The sequence below is a fragment of the Drosophila albomicans genome, chromosome 3, assembly GCF_009650485.2.
Source record: "Drosophila albomicans strain 15112-1751.03 chromosome 3, ASM965048v2, whole genome shotgun sequence".
Taxonomy (NCBI): domain Eukaryota; kingdom Metazoa; phylum Arthropoda; class Insecta; order Diptera; family Drosophilidae; genus Drosophila; species Drosophila albomicans.
Genome location: NC_047629.2, coordinates 47,645,962 through 47,659,276, shown reverse-complemented (window position 1 = coordinate 47,659,276; position 13,315 = coordinate 47,645,962). Strand labels below are relative to the sequence as shown.

Sequence of the window (13,315 nt, the reverse complement as noted above, 5' to 3'; positions counted from 1 at the left end):
AATTTATTAAGTTCATTTTTGTTTAAAAGATAAAGATTTGCATTATTTTATCGTTATCTCCTTAGTCTGTCTCATTTGCGTATGTCATATTAGTGCCTATCATCTGCAGATATTTTATAGGCACTTCATAGTCGACGCAGCATTTTCCCATCCGTCACAATCCGATTCTCTTTATTACAATAAAAATTAATAGAGTATATCTTTTGCTTGAAATTAATACTTTAACTTATGCTTAAAATGCATTCCTTAATTTGGATTTAATTAGGTTAACCTGGCAAATAGCCAGAAATCGCGTATGACCAGGGCAAACACAATATTTGGATGGCCACAGTTGCCAACTCAAAAAATCTCCGGTTTTCACCAGAATCTTTAAAGACCAAAATTTGAGAAAACAATCGATACGCCAACACATTTTCTGGATTGTTTATAAGTGACTATCGTAAAGCTGCCACTTTTCCATATTTTGTACTTTTTGTACTTTTGTGTTAACAACACAAAAAAAGTTGGAAAAAGCCAACAGAATTTATAAAAAAGCTAGAATTCCCGCTTTTCACAATTCCCGCAATTCACAAATTTTTCCCGCATTTAGCCTTCAAAAAAAGCCAGATTTGACGGAAAAAAATCCAAATTGGCAGCACTGATCCCACGCACTAATTACGATCAATACTATCGATTAAAGGCGATGTGTGCAAAAAGTTGCGCTTTTCCTGCAGTGTTGTCTAATTACGCTTTCGAGTTTTATTGCACGCAATTGGTAATTTAAGAAATGGCTTCTCATCGTTCAGCTTTTAAGGAATTAAATCAAATGCCGGCTAAACTTAAAGAAGATGTAGAGTGTTGGCATCACTTAATAACAAATGGCAACAAACAGTTGACAAGTTACGCCAAAACCTATAGCTTTATTTTAATGCATCAAAATGAATTGAACTGCGGCGACAGGAAGACAACGCGTCGCACACAAGAGAGTATAGATCACCTATCGGTGCGCCTGAATAAAAACATTTTCGTACTAAAGCATATACTGGAAGCACTGCGTCTAACCCGGGATCGCATCGAGTACATGTGGCAACGTGTGCGCATATGGAACGATGATGCGCACTTGAAAAATCATCGCATTACGCAGAAGCTCAACACAAGCAAACTGCACAACTTGTTGTTGTTTTTGCACAAGCGCTACGAATATGAGTGGGAGGTAAAGGAGATGGTTGTGCGTAAGTAGATTGAGTGTTCACTGGAACCAATTGGAAATTTAATTCACTGTCTCTCTCTCTCTTTCACTCGATTTCACAGTGGGCCTTGATGATGACAACGTCGAGTACGATGTGGAAATATTGTTGGCAGCTTGGAAGACAAATCGTCATGCGGGAGGCTTTGAATTCAATGCAAAGCTCAAGGAATTCTATTCCAGCATTGGTCAGCGTCGCCCCAAATTTTTAAAGTAAAGTAAAACTAAGCTCGTTGAAATTCATTGTTTTCATTTCTTTAATTTTTATTGGAAAAATGTGTTTTTTTTTGTAATGTTTTGGTTTTGTTTTTTTTTTTTTGTATTTTGCCTGCTCGCCAAAAACCGGTTTTAATAATTATAAAGAATTTGCAAAAAAATTATTTGGTTTTCAATTTGTGTTTTGGTTTTCTTTTGCATTTTACACTTTGCACATTTAAAATTTGACTTTGTTTTTGTGTTTTCGCTTGACTTTTTTTTGCTATGCTTCTCATTACAGTTTAAACTCGTCAACGCCATCTATCGTTCGGTAGCAAAACAAAACTTAATTGTAATTTTACTACAACAACATTTTGTGTGTGTGTGTGTTTGAATGTGTGTTTTGTTTTGTTTTGTCCATTATATAATTATTATAATTGTATATAATATGCAATTCTGTAGCTAGATTTTGACATCGTTTTCTTATCTCCTCCTCCTCAAAACTCTCTCTCTCTCGCTTCCACTGCCATCTAATTTATGTATGTATTCATGTATATATGTATTGTATATATATATGGCGTTTTTTTAACATTCGCCCATTTGTTTTATAAACAAATGCATTTTTGGATTTTGTTTTTTTCTTTTTGTCGCTTTCATTAATTTAATTTTTGTTTTTTTTTGTTCTTTGTCGCCGCCTAAGTATAATTAATTTTGTTTTCAATTTGAATTTGGCCTATGTATGTATATGTATGTGTGTGTGTGTGTGGCTCCGAGTGTCTCTCTGTGTGTATGTGTGTTTCGCCGCTTTTTGATTCGCCGCGCGTAAAACTAACCTCGAAACTAACCTTAACAAATTTATTAACTTAGTAATTGCATACTTTTAGGCTAGGGGCTAGGCTAGTAAATGGTTTTCCTCCTCCAAACGCTTAATGCACTTATGTAATGTTTTCTTTAAATCGTTTTTATTCGTTTGTTTTGTTTTTTTTTTGCCGCAAAAATTGTTAATCTCAAGCCTTCGAAATTTTCGCTTAACTACTTTACAATTTTTTATATGTATATTCATTTTTTTTTTTGCTTTCTGTTTTGCGTTTGTTTTGTTTTTGCTTTGCTTGGCAATTCGTCGACGCTTCCACTGGAAATGCCGAACGAATTTTGTTTTTGTTTTTTTTTGTTGACCCTTACTTTTGGAAAAAGTTACACGAGTCGATTAGCATTTTTTTTTGTTGTTTTGCTTTTATTTTTCTTAGAAAATGGTTTCAACTCGTAAATTGAGTTGATTTTAAAAAACTGTTCCCTCCATTTTGGTTTTAATTCATTTTTTGTTTATTTATGAATGCGTTTTGTTGTTGTTCTTGTTGTCATTTGTTGCTGCTCTTTTTATTTATATGTAAGTTTCGCCTGCGCTCGCTCTCTGTATGTGTGTGAATGTATGAGTGTGTTCGTGTTTGTGTGTATGTGAATTACGATTAAAAATTATTGCTATATATTTTTTAAATATTTGCTCTTTGTTGTTGTTGTTGTTGTTCTTGGTTTCCCCCACCCCTTTTTACCCCGCAGATAAAATGAGAGTTGAACTGAAACCTTAGCTAGGAAATTTTTTACTTTTTTTTTTTTTTTGAAAATTTTTCATTTAGAAAATTTTATTTCTGTTTTTCTTTTTGTAGCTACGTCTTTTTTTGGAAAAATTCTAGAAATTATTGTTGAAGCATTTTTTATGTACAGCGTGCATCGTTTTATTTGTATTTCCTTTTTTTTTTTGGTTTTCTTTTTTAATGATGCTTTATAGATATGACTGATCCGCTAACTATGTGAACTGGACCTGAGCGAAGACTTAAAAACAAAGAGAAAAGAAAAACGAAATAATACGAAAATAAATTGCAAATCATTGTTTGTTTATTACACAAAAAAAATAGAATACTAAATGAAAAACCAAACTACTTAAATGTAAATCTGTTCTGTTTAAAAACGTCTTTGTAATAGTACTTTTTGTTGTTGTTTCGCTTTGTTGATAAATTATGCTAATTAAAATACACAGGTAAAAATAATTTCATTGTTTAATTATTTGTTGTTGTTTTCGTTTAGTTGATGCAAAACTTAAGTCTAGCGAAAATCTTGAAACGTGCTATATAAAAAATGAAATTCTCTTCAAGTGTGTGAGTGTATGTGTTTTGTATGTGTGTGTGTGTGTGTGTGTAGAAAGCTTTTCTTTGTAACCACATTATTATGTTAATTTGTACACATATTTCGCTTTTAAGTAATTTATTGTTAAACAATTGGCTATGTGGATGTGTGTGTGTGTGTGTCTGTGTTCGTGTGTGTGTGTGCGAAGTACAAAAGTTGCCTATGTCAACAAATAAACGCAATTTACAATAAACTGTCGCTCAATCTAATTACTGACTTTACTTTTCCCTTATACCATAAAACCCCAGCTCCCGCCCCTTCATGCTCTTCTTCTTCTTCTGATCTGCGCTTAGCGTCCAGATATAATTGTTTATATATCGCTCTTTCTATATATAGTATATATATAATTGTTATATATGCATGTACAGTATACTGTTTCCTTTTGTATATATGTCTGTGTGTGTTCCGCTTTGTCCGTTTGTATGTGTGAGTGTCTTTGTATAAGTGTTTGTGTGTGTGTGTGAGTTGTCGCTTTAACATTAATTTGTTGTTGCATTTTTATAATAATTTAAACTAATGCTCGCTTTGCACAAAAAATTTACACAATTTATTAATTTAATTTACGATTTAATTAGGTTTTTGTTTTTTTTTTTGTTTTTGTAAGCTACGTTTTCCTTTTTTTGTATAATTATACGTTGTGTTTGTTTATTTAGTTTTAATTTATGTTAATATGCTTATTATTTTTTCATATATAATTATTATTGTTGTTGTTGTTGTTGGTTTGTTGTTGTTGTTCTTAATGCTTACGGCAAATTGGTTGTAAATATGTACAAACTTTTCTTTACTTACTCGCTAAATATGTTTAATTTGCTTCCTCTCTTTCTCATTGCTGCTTAACTAATTTTGTTTTGTTTTTGTTTTCTTTGCTTAATTAATTGTATATATGAACCTAAGTATATAATATATATAAATACGCCCCTATGTGTGGTTGTTTTGTTTTGTTTTTCTTGATGTGGATTTTTTTTTCCATTTCTCTTTTGTTGTTGTTGTATATGTATAAATATTAAACACTAAAACGAACGCCAGCCTAAAAAAAACAATTCTCGCACTATACAATTCTCAATATATATATTAATAAATAGTAATGCTGTTGCTACACAAGACTTAACGGGTAAGTCGCTTAATCATCGGTTCATCAAATCAATCGATAACTATCTATCGATCGATCGATCTATCGTTCCATCTATCGCACACACCCTGTGCTGTTGTTGCTGTTGTTGTAAGGCTGTAAGGCTGCTGCTGTTTTTAATTACAAGGCTCTCGTGTTGTTGTTGTTGTTTTTAATACGCGCTAAAACTGTAACTCTGTATGGTTGTTGTTGTTCTTCTCTTTGTTGTGTGCGTTGTTGCTGTTCAAAAATGGTTTCGCAGCAGCGACTTTTACTGTTACCGCGCGCTTTTACTTTTCTTCTTGGACTGTTAACTTCATTTTTTCATTTGTTTTTGCCATTGCTGGTTTTGGTTGCTTGGTGTTGTTTCTTTTTGGTTTCATTTGGATTTCATTCATATTCTATGTTTGTATTTTAATTATAGCACTTGTGGATTTCTGCTATTTGTTTTTGTTTTTCTTTTTGTTTTCTTTTTGGAAGTACAGCAAACGGAAGCATGCGACTGTTACTGTTAATATTACGACTGCAGTTTACATTTACTGCCACTGTTATTGCTACTGTTACTGTTACTGCTCTGTTATGTGTGCTGTTCTGTTGATGCTGCCTACGCAATGGCCGCTGTTAGATAGTAAAGATCCATCAGCGTCTGCACATTGATGGGCAGACAGGAGAGACGATCGTGTGTATTCGAATCGAGTGCCAGCCATGAGAGTGCATTGTAGCCCTCGAGCACGAAGCGAAGGACGTCGGCGGTGAGCGTTGAGTCCAGCGGATGATCGTTGGCCGATTGATGGGCATTGGTCGAGTTGAGTATATCGTCGGCAATCTGTATGTTGGGCACATGCAAATGCAGCGCCGTCTTTAGGAAGACTGGACACACATCCTCGAGATGCGGGCATGCCGACCAGAACCAGGCGGGCATTCGACCTGTTGGCGCTGTGGACACCATATAACCCACCGATATCGGTTGCTGATTCAGCGATCCCACCTAAAAGAACATGCAATGATTAGTAAAGTGAAAGCTATGAACAGTAAAGTTACTTCCTACCTCCTCGACTTCTTGGGGAGGCGTGCACTTGAAGTTGTTGCCGCCGGGACTTTGCCAGCTGCGATTGTCCTCCATGCGACCTGGACTGCCGTGATTCGAAACGCGATCCATGTGAGCTACGAGAAGAGAGAGAGTCAGTATTGTTGGTTACGGAAGTTTTTTGATGTTTACAAAGCGACAATACTCACAGTCCCAGAAGAGATCTCCGATGTCGGCATCGCTAAAGTCCTCGTTGCCCTCTTCGCCCTCGCCGAAGATGAAATCATCTTCCACCGGCGGTTCGTTTTGGAATTGGCGTGTAAAGGACTACAATATCAAAAAAGAAAATATTGAAATTAGTAAATTATTAAATTCAAGCAGAAAAGAAGAAATTACCCATAAAGTCACTAATGTTTTAGGAGCTCTGTTTTCTCATTTTTAGGTCAATAATAACAAACAACTAAATCTAGGATGTTTTATCTATTTAATTACTAACCGAACATCTCATTTGATTTTTTTTCTTTCAAGGACTTTAGCAATCTGTATTATCCAATATTCAGCTCATTACTAGTACAAATTTTGTTTTGAAAATACTACAGCCTTCAAGCTCTTACCATAGGGGATTTGCATTGATAGTTCAATCAGTTTCTATTGCTTTACTTTGAAAACCCTAGTCTTATTGCACGATTATATTGAGGAAGTTGTGTGAGGTAAAAATGTCAGCCTCCTAGCTCTTACCGCTTGGGTTTGCATTGATACCTTAATAAATTTGGATTGAATTTCGGACAACCTAGTTTTATTGCACAATCAAATTGTATATTGTATTAAAAACCTTTAAGGTACAAATTTTAGTCTCCTACCACTTACCGCTTGGGTTGAGCGTTAATAGTTCAGTCAGTCTGTTCCTCAGTCAGTCAGGATAAACAGTTGAGTGCTTATATATTAATGCCTAAATTAATTTTTCAGCCTTCTGGGTCTTACCATTTAAACTCTACTGTATAAATCCGTCAGTCTGTTGGTCAGTCAGTCAGGATAAGAAGTTGAATTTATATAGATTGAAACCTAAATTAATTTTTCAGCCTCCTGAGTCTTACCACTTCAGCTCTGCTGTGTAAATCATTCATGCAGTTAGTCGGTCACTCAGTTTAAACCACTTTATGAACTTAAATCTAAGCCTAAATTAGATTCCCAATAACTAACTTCCTTGTGCCTTTTGTCATACTTAAAAATAAAGAATAAACTTTCAACTCACCGCACAAACAGCACTCGTGGGGAAGACCAAGATGTGAGTACAGGTCACGTCCTGTGGCGTGGAGAGCGGATTCTGCATTGAGATCTGTGAGAAGCGTTCGTCGGGCGTAAACTGATCGGGCATCACACGCAACTTGGCGTCCGGTTCGAGTGTGACAAGACACGCGCTGAGAATGGTCGGTGGATACATGAGCGTACACTGTTTGCACATGTCCTTGAACTGCTTCGAAGCCTTCTGCAGCTGTTGCTTGCTCAGCAAATAGCTCCAAGACTTCAGTTCGCTGTGCCCAATGCGACCGATGCGTCCGATGACCAGACGCCACATTTGCGACGTCTGCGATATAAGACCCATGACAAAGTCCATCAGCTTACGCAATGCCACATAACGAGCCGGAGCTTTGCGTCGTCGCGCACGATTCGGCACATCGATGTTGATGCAGACCTTCTCGAGGAGTTCGCCCCGTTCATCGGTAGCGGTGGCCAGCAACCAAGCCTGATCCTCGCTCAGACAGTAATTGCAATACATCACCGAATAGCGAGTCTCATTCTGACCGTGCATGCTTCCCGCTGCCCTGGAGAAGTCCGTCTTGTCGTTCCGCTCATGCATCGGCGCCAACACAAAGGGCGCTGTGTACATTTTGTACGCCCTCCGGTTGGGTTCATCCTTGGTCTTGAGGAACGCCTCCATGTTGGCGGCGGTGCCAAAGCCCGTCAGACTCTTCACCGGCTGCGCATGCACCAAATGCCGACGACACTGCGAGAATATGTTGAGTGCCAGGCACTTGATCTCATCGGAGAAGCGACGTCGGTTGCCCGCCGGACCGAGCTCCATGATCGATTCCAGCGAGATGATCTGTATGTTCATCTGGGCGCGCACCGAGTCGGGCACCGCTTTCAACAGTTCCGCATAGCAACGCAACAGCGCAATCAAGGCCAAACGCTCCAGCTCAACGCTGTCCGAGGCAAAGGTAAAGGGATTGACCACGTACAACACAATCGCGGAGGGATTTATATCCTCGAGGGTTTCGCCCATGCCCAGCGGATCGCCGAGCACGAGAGCTGGCTTGGCATCGGCGCCAGCGCCGCCTGCTCCAGCTCCCGCCACACCCGGCTTCACATCCTGCTTGCTATCCTGCTGCTGCTGTTGTTGCTGCTGTTGATCCTGTTGCCCCGTCGTCGTCGTCTGCTCTGTGCCAGGCTCGAGCTTGATAAGCGTAGTGCCATCGCTAGCATGATCCGTGCCAGGCGCTGAGGCGCCCGTCTGTGACTGCGTTGCATTCCCCGACTGTCCCTTGCTGCCCTGGTGACTGCCACTGGCATCGGGTGGATTGAGCAACGTCTTATCGTTGGGCACCCGACTCAAATACGGCGCCAGCTGATAGAGAAAGGCCATGGCATAGCGTCGGATTTGATCTGCAAGCGGCGCATGCTCCAGCGTGCGAAGCCAGTCATCCAGCGGTGTCTCACGTTCCCCAGGAGCTCCGTTGTTGTTGTTATTGTTGTTGGGTGCTCCGACTTGGAGCACACCATCCCAGCCGCGTATGGGCGTGTGCCGCCCTAGTTTGCACATCTCGTAGGTGCTGCTCAGCTCACGGAAATAAGTCCGAGTGTGCGCCGCAACATGCTCATTATCCGGACACACCACGACATAGACGACGTCCCGAGCATAGGAGTAAGGCTCCAGCAGAAACTTGTCCCAATAGTGTATGGAATGCGGTGCCACCGAGATCCAATCCTTCTCGTAACCCACCACGACCGAAGGGATCGGCTGAGGTTCACATTGACCCGACGCACGTCCGGCGAGACGATGAAACTGCCGCCAGGTGAGCGGTCCACTCACCGTGTTGTAGGAGCTGGCATCCTTAGAGCCGGCGGAGCCGCCGCGCGACTTACAGTGGAAGGCACTCTGCAGCATCGGCTGAATGGCGTTCATGGTGCGGACGATTTCCTTGTTGCTACGTGTGAAACCCACCGGGAGATACGGCCACTTGTGCACCGTCAGACGACCGCTGCCCAAAGCGTGGAGTTTCTGCCTCAACGCGGGCGCCGCTTGGAAGGCGCTCAACTGTTGTCCCGGCTGTGAGGGTTGATGCGGATGCGATTGCTGCTGATGATGCTGCGAGTGCTGCGAATTGTGCTGCTGTTGATTGTGCCCGAACTCGAGCATATTCATGTCCAGGCGTTGCTCCTCGAAAGCCAGTCGCGCCTGCTCCAGCGCCAGACTTATGACATCGTGGGCATCGGTGAACTCGAGCACATTCGCAATGGACTCCATCGATGCGGTCGGTGCACCGCTGTTGCCGAAGAGCCGCCGCTGTCGGGACATGCGACGTCGATGCGATTGCAACGCCCGATGCACCGAACTGCTCGACGTCTGTATGATGGAGCACTGATCCAGCAGCAGATCGAAGATGGCATGCGCCAGTTGCTCAGCGACCGCTAAACTAGCTCCCGCTCCTCCCGATGTCACCTTCTCCAGTTCCCTGCCCGTGGACAATTCCGAAGCTCCAGGTTTCACGCTCTTCCGGCACAAACTCTGTATGAGACTGAGCAGCGTGGGTTGTTTATTACGTCCCGGATCCTCGACAAAGCCCGTGATCTCCAGCTCATCCTCGTAGAACAAACCAGCACGATGAGAGAGTCGACGATTGACCACCGCACTAAAGCCGCAGGTGCACTCGACGGGATCGTCGTCCACGTAGCCGGTGATGTGCGGGTTGCTGCTGGGCGGTGTACACGAACTGGAACCACTCGAACCCCCGTTGGGTGCGGGCAATGCCGGCGAGTCCAGCCCGCCGCCAAAGGAGCTCAGCATACGCATGCCATAGGAGGAGGAGGCGGATGAGGAGTTGTTTGGCGCTGCCAATGCTGCGCCACTCGGTCCATTGAGCAGTCGCTGTTGCGTGGGAAACGGATTGAAACTGCTCCCTGGGAGCGGTACATAAACCCCTGAGTCCGCGCCGCGAATGTTGCCAATCTTCTGGGCATCGGCGTTGCACACACAAACACTGCTGCTGTCAAAGTTGTGATCCCGAAATACATTCAACGCGGTGTCGTACAGCAAAATGTTCACCAGCACCGAATTCACCTCGGGCAGCTCCTGCAGCAAACCCATTGCAGCTGCCACAGCCGAGGCAACCGCACCTCCCGCATTGTTAGCACCTCCACTTCCTGCGCCGTATTGCATCATGGCGAGCTTATCGCCGCCAGGCATTTGGTGTCCGAATTGTGCGTGCGGCGTGTGCGCATCCTGCGAGTTGTACGGCTTGTTGAGGTACGTGGAGGATGTTGAGGTCGCCGGACTCGCTGCTGCAAGCTCGTAGGGATACGGCGGTGGCGGATGTGTGGGTGTCTGACGCATATTCCCAGCATTGTGATGCATGGGACTGCTGCGTGGGAAGGGCACTAACCCGGCAGCTGCCGGTGAGGGAGGCATGGGTGACATCCCAGCGCGTTGCATCATCTGTTGCATGGAGCTGCCGGGCGGCGCTTGCGGACAGTTGAGCTGATTCAACAGCAGCTGGCTGCCACCGCTGCTCAACGGTTGGGGGACTGTGGAGACTGGCGACGGCATCGCCGTGTTCATCATGGGAGTCCGAGGTCCAGCGGCCAACAAATCATGCAGCTGCTGATGCTTCTGATGCGAATGTTGCTGCTGCTGTTGTTGTTGCTGCTGTTGTTGCTGCTGCTGCTGTTGTTGCTGGTGTTGCTGATGCTGTTGTATGCGCTGCTGCAGCTGTTGATGCTTCTGATGTTGTTGCTGTTGTTGTTGAGCTGCCGCCGCCTTGGCCAAAGTGGCTGCGCGTGACTTTTGACTGTGACTCCAGGTGGGATTGTAGTAACAATTGGCGGGCATGGCGAGTGCGGGGAGCGTTTGACTGGGCAGATTCGTGAGCGGCGCATAGCGTGAGCTGCCCACGAACTTCTCCTGCTGCGGCGGTCGGTACACGTAGTTCCAGTCGTGGATGGGCTCCTCCACGGGACTTCCCAGCTCCACGTTGTACTCCTGCTTCGTCAGCTTGAGCACAACACCGAGAGCAAGTGCAGCGCCTCCTCCATTATTGCTAGCATTGTTATTATTGTTGTTATTGCTATTACTATTGTTGTTATTGTTGTTGTTGTTGTTGTTGTTGTTATTGTTGGAGACGCCGCCAACGCTGCTCGTGTCCACGCTGAGATCCGTCATGACAACGTCCGTTTGGCAGGGACTGGAATTGGGATGTTGTTGCTCATGGGACGGCGGCGTTGGAAACATTTTGGTCAAATCCTCCGCTTGTATGCTGCCCGCCCCCGAACTGGCAACCACAGCGGCGACCACAGCACTTGCCACCGCAGTGCTACGCTTGAGTTCATCAATCGTATTTGTCACCGCACTGCAACCGCCATTCGAGGGATTATTGGAGTCGGGTGGCGTATGAATCTGCACGCTGCTGCACTCATCATTGGAGCTCGTGTCGAAGATCTGCTCCAGATCGTCGAGCGTGGGATTAAGTCCTTCGGCGGTGAAGAGATTGCCGCCGCTGCCAGCGAGATTCGTTGACTTGGACTCCTTGCAGGGCGAATGCAAACCGGGCTCCGTCTTAATGTCCAGACCCGGAAAGAAGCTGCTGGCCGTAGCTGCGCTCCCGCTGTTGCCACCGCCAGCTGCCGCATTGAGCGCACTGTCCGCCTCATCGTTGCTTCCGCTATTGAGTCCCGTTCCCGTTCCTCCACCGGCGGCTGTTGCTCCAAAGGAACTGGCTATGCCCACCAGACCGCCACCAGCTGCAGCTCCGGTTGTATCGGAGACTGCTGCCAGTTGCGACGGTTGCGTGGCATTGCCATCGATGGAGAGCAGCGAACCGTAGACGGATCCGGGTGACGGCATCAGCGGCTTGAAGTGCGTGTGTCCCTCGTAAAGGTTTTTGGCGTATCGTGGTCGCTTTTGCTTGGCGGATTCATTGAGATTGGGTCGCATCACCGGCAAATTGTCCCTGTGAAGAAAGAGTAGTTAAACATTTGCCACTCGAGAGGATTACTAAAGCAGCTAGCTTACCAAGCCTCCTGTAGGCTAAAGTCATATATGATTTCCTTGAGCCACTCCTCGCTAAAGCTATCCACATCCTTGAGCTTCAGCTGCGGCGTCTTGTACAAATTAAGCAGATTGCTCACCGCCTCCATCGTGCTTGTGGCCACCGTCTGCTGTTGCGATCGCTGCACCACTGTGCCTGGCTCCTGTTTGATTTGCGTTAAGGTTGGTGCTGTTGATGGTTGCATCTCCAGCTTCTTTACGCTAATTGTGCCACACTGCACACCAGCTGCACCACCTGCTGCCGCTCCAGCACCTGCCGTTGCTCCTCCTGCTCCTGCGCCAACTGTTGCTGGCGTTGTGCCGGAGGATGTTGCATTGCCGGATGTGGGCGTCGCTGGTTGCTGCTCGCCGGATGCTGCATTGGCGCCACCCGCGTTCGAGCCGTGCTCTGTGTAGGCGGGCGGCTCCCCGCTGGGCGTCTGATGCACATAGGGGGAGGCGGTTATACTCTTGTTATCGTGCTGATCCGTGGGCGTGGGCGCTGGCGTATTTTTGTCCAGCAGATGATCGATGGGCGTGGGCGGCTGCTGCAGATTCGAAACGGATGTGGGCGCATGCGGACTCATGTTAAGCAGCTGCAAAGCAATAAGGATAACAATTAGATTCAAATATTCCAGTTGATAGGTGGAGGGGAGGGCAGTACTCACTTGCTCAGCGGGCGGCACTGAGGTCGGCTGCGATTGTGCCGAGTTGGGATGCGGATGTGGAGATGGCGCTGGCGTCGCTGGTGATCCAACCGATGAGGAGGTCACCGCTGGCGGCATCGATGATGTATCGCCGCCCAGCGAGTTGCGTGATGAATATATCGACGCACCGCCACAGGGTGGTGTCGTTGCACTCGATGCGGCCAAATGTCTGCAGAAGAAAGTTTGCAATAATTGTTATTAGTAATTTATTATGGGCATTATGCAAACAAATGAAAATAGCATACGCTACATGCTTGCGGGTTATATACAAAAAATATATATTAGAAAATTAAAATATTTATAACCAACCAACTACTGTATAACGCATACATAGAGTAATTAATCGATTAATCAAAACGGCTTATCGATAAGCACTGCTAATATGCTAAGCAACAAAATCAAAACCACATCCAAGAGAGAGCGCGCGAGTGAACGAGATAGATAGTGTGTGGGAGGAAAAGGAGAGCCAAGGGAGTAGAATAAAAATATCATAATCAACTTCGCAGTTGCCAAAAAAAAAAAAAAAAATTACAAACAACATTAATATATGCATGTCATGTAATGGTTATTT

The 13,315-nt window shown here is 44.6% G+C and overlaps 2 protein-coding genes across 5 annotated transcripts in view; one reads left to right on the top strand and one right to left on the bottom strand.

Moving 5' to 3' along the window:
- Window positions 1–741: 741 nt before the first annotated feature.
- Window positions 742–1,456, top strand: LOC117572119 (uncharacterized). The gene is made up of 2 exons (XM_034254744.2): window positions 742–1,211; window positions 1,291–1,456. The coding sequence occupies exons 1-2, from the start codon at window positions 767–769 to the stop codon at window positions 1,440–1,442; spliced, it is 597 nt and encodes a 198-aa protein (XP_034110635.1). The 5' UTR covers window positions 742–766; the 3' UTR covers window positions 1,443–1,456.
- A 1,672-nt stretch (window positions 1,457–3,128) lies between these two features.
- LOC117571834 (mediator of RNA polymerase II transcription subunit 13) overlaps window positions 3,129–13,315 on the bottom strand; it is a 28,267-nt gene continuing 18,080 nt past the window's right edge. For all 4 annotated transcript variants that reach the window (XM_052005765.1, XM_052005764.1, XM_052005766.1 and 1 more), the window contains 6 exons: window positions 12,706–12,913; window positions 12,023–12,633; window positions 6,989–11,960; window positions 5,946–6,063; window positions 5,758–5,873; window positions 3,129–5,697 (listed from right to left, as the gene is read on the bottom strand). In XM_052005765.1, coding sequence (XP_051861725.1) covers window positions 5,314–5,697; window positions 5,758–5,873; window positions 5,946–6,063; window positions 6,989–11,960; window positions 12,023–12,633; window positions 12,706–12,913 — 6,409 coding nt within the window. In that variant the 3' untranslated portion in view covers window positions 3,129–5,313. The remainder of the gene's footprint in view (window positions 5,698–5,757; window positions 5,874–5,945; window positions 6,064–6,988; window positions 11,961–12,022; window positions 12,634–12,705; window positions 12,914–13,315) is intronic.

Coding starts and splice junctions, on each gene's coding strand:
- LOC117572119 (XM_034254744.2), top strand. CDS start 767: ATGGCTTCTCATCGTTCAGCTTTTAAGGAATTAAATCAAATGCCGGCT. Junction 1,212..1,290: donor GGTAAAGGAGATGGTTGTGC/GTAAGTAGATTG, acceptor TCGATTTCACAG/TGGGCCTTGATGATGACAAC.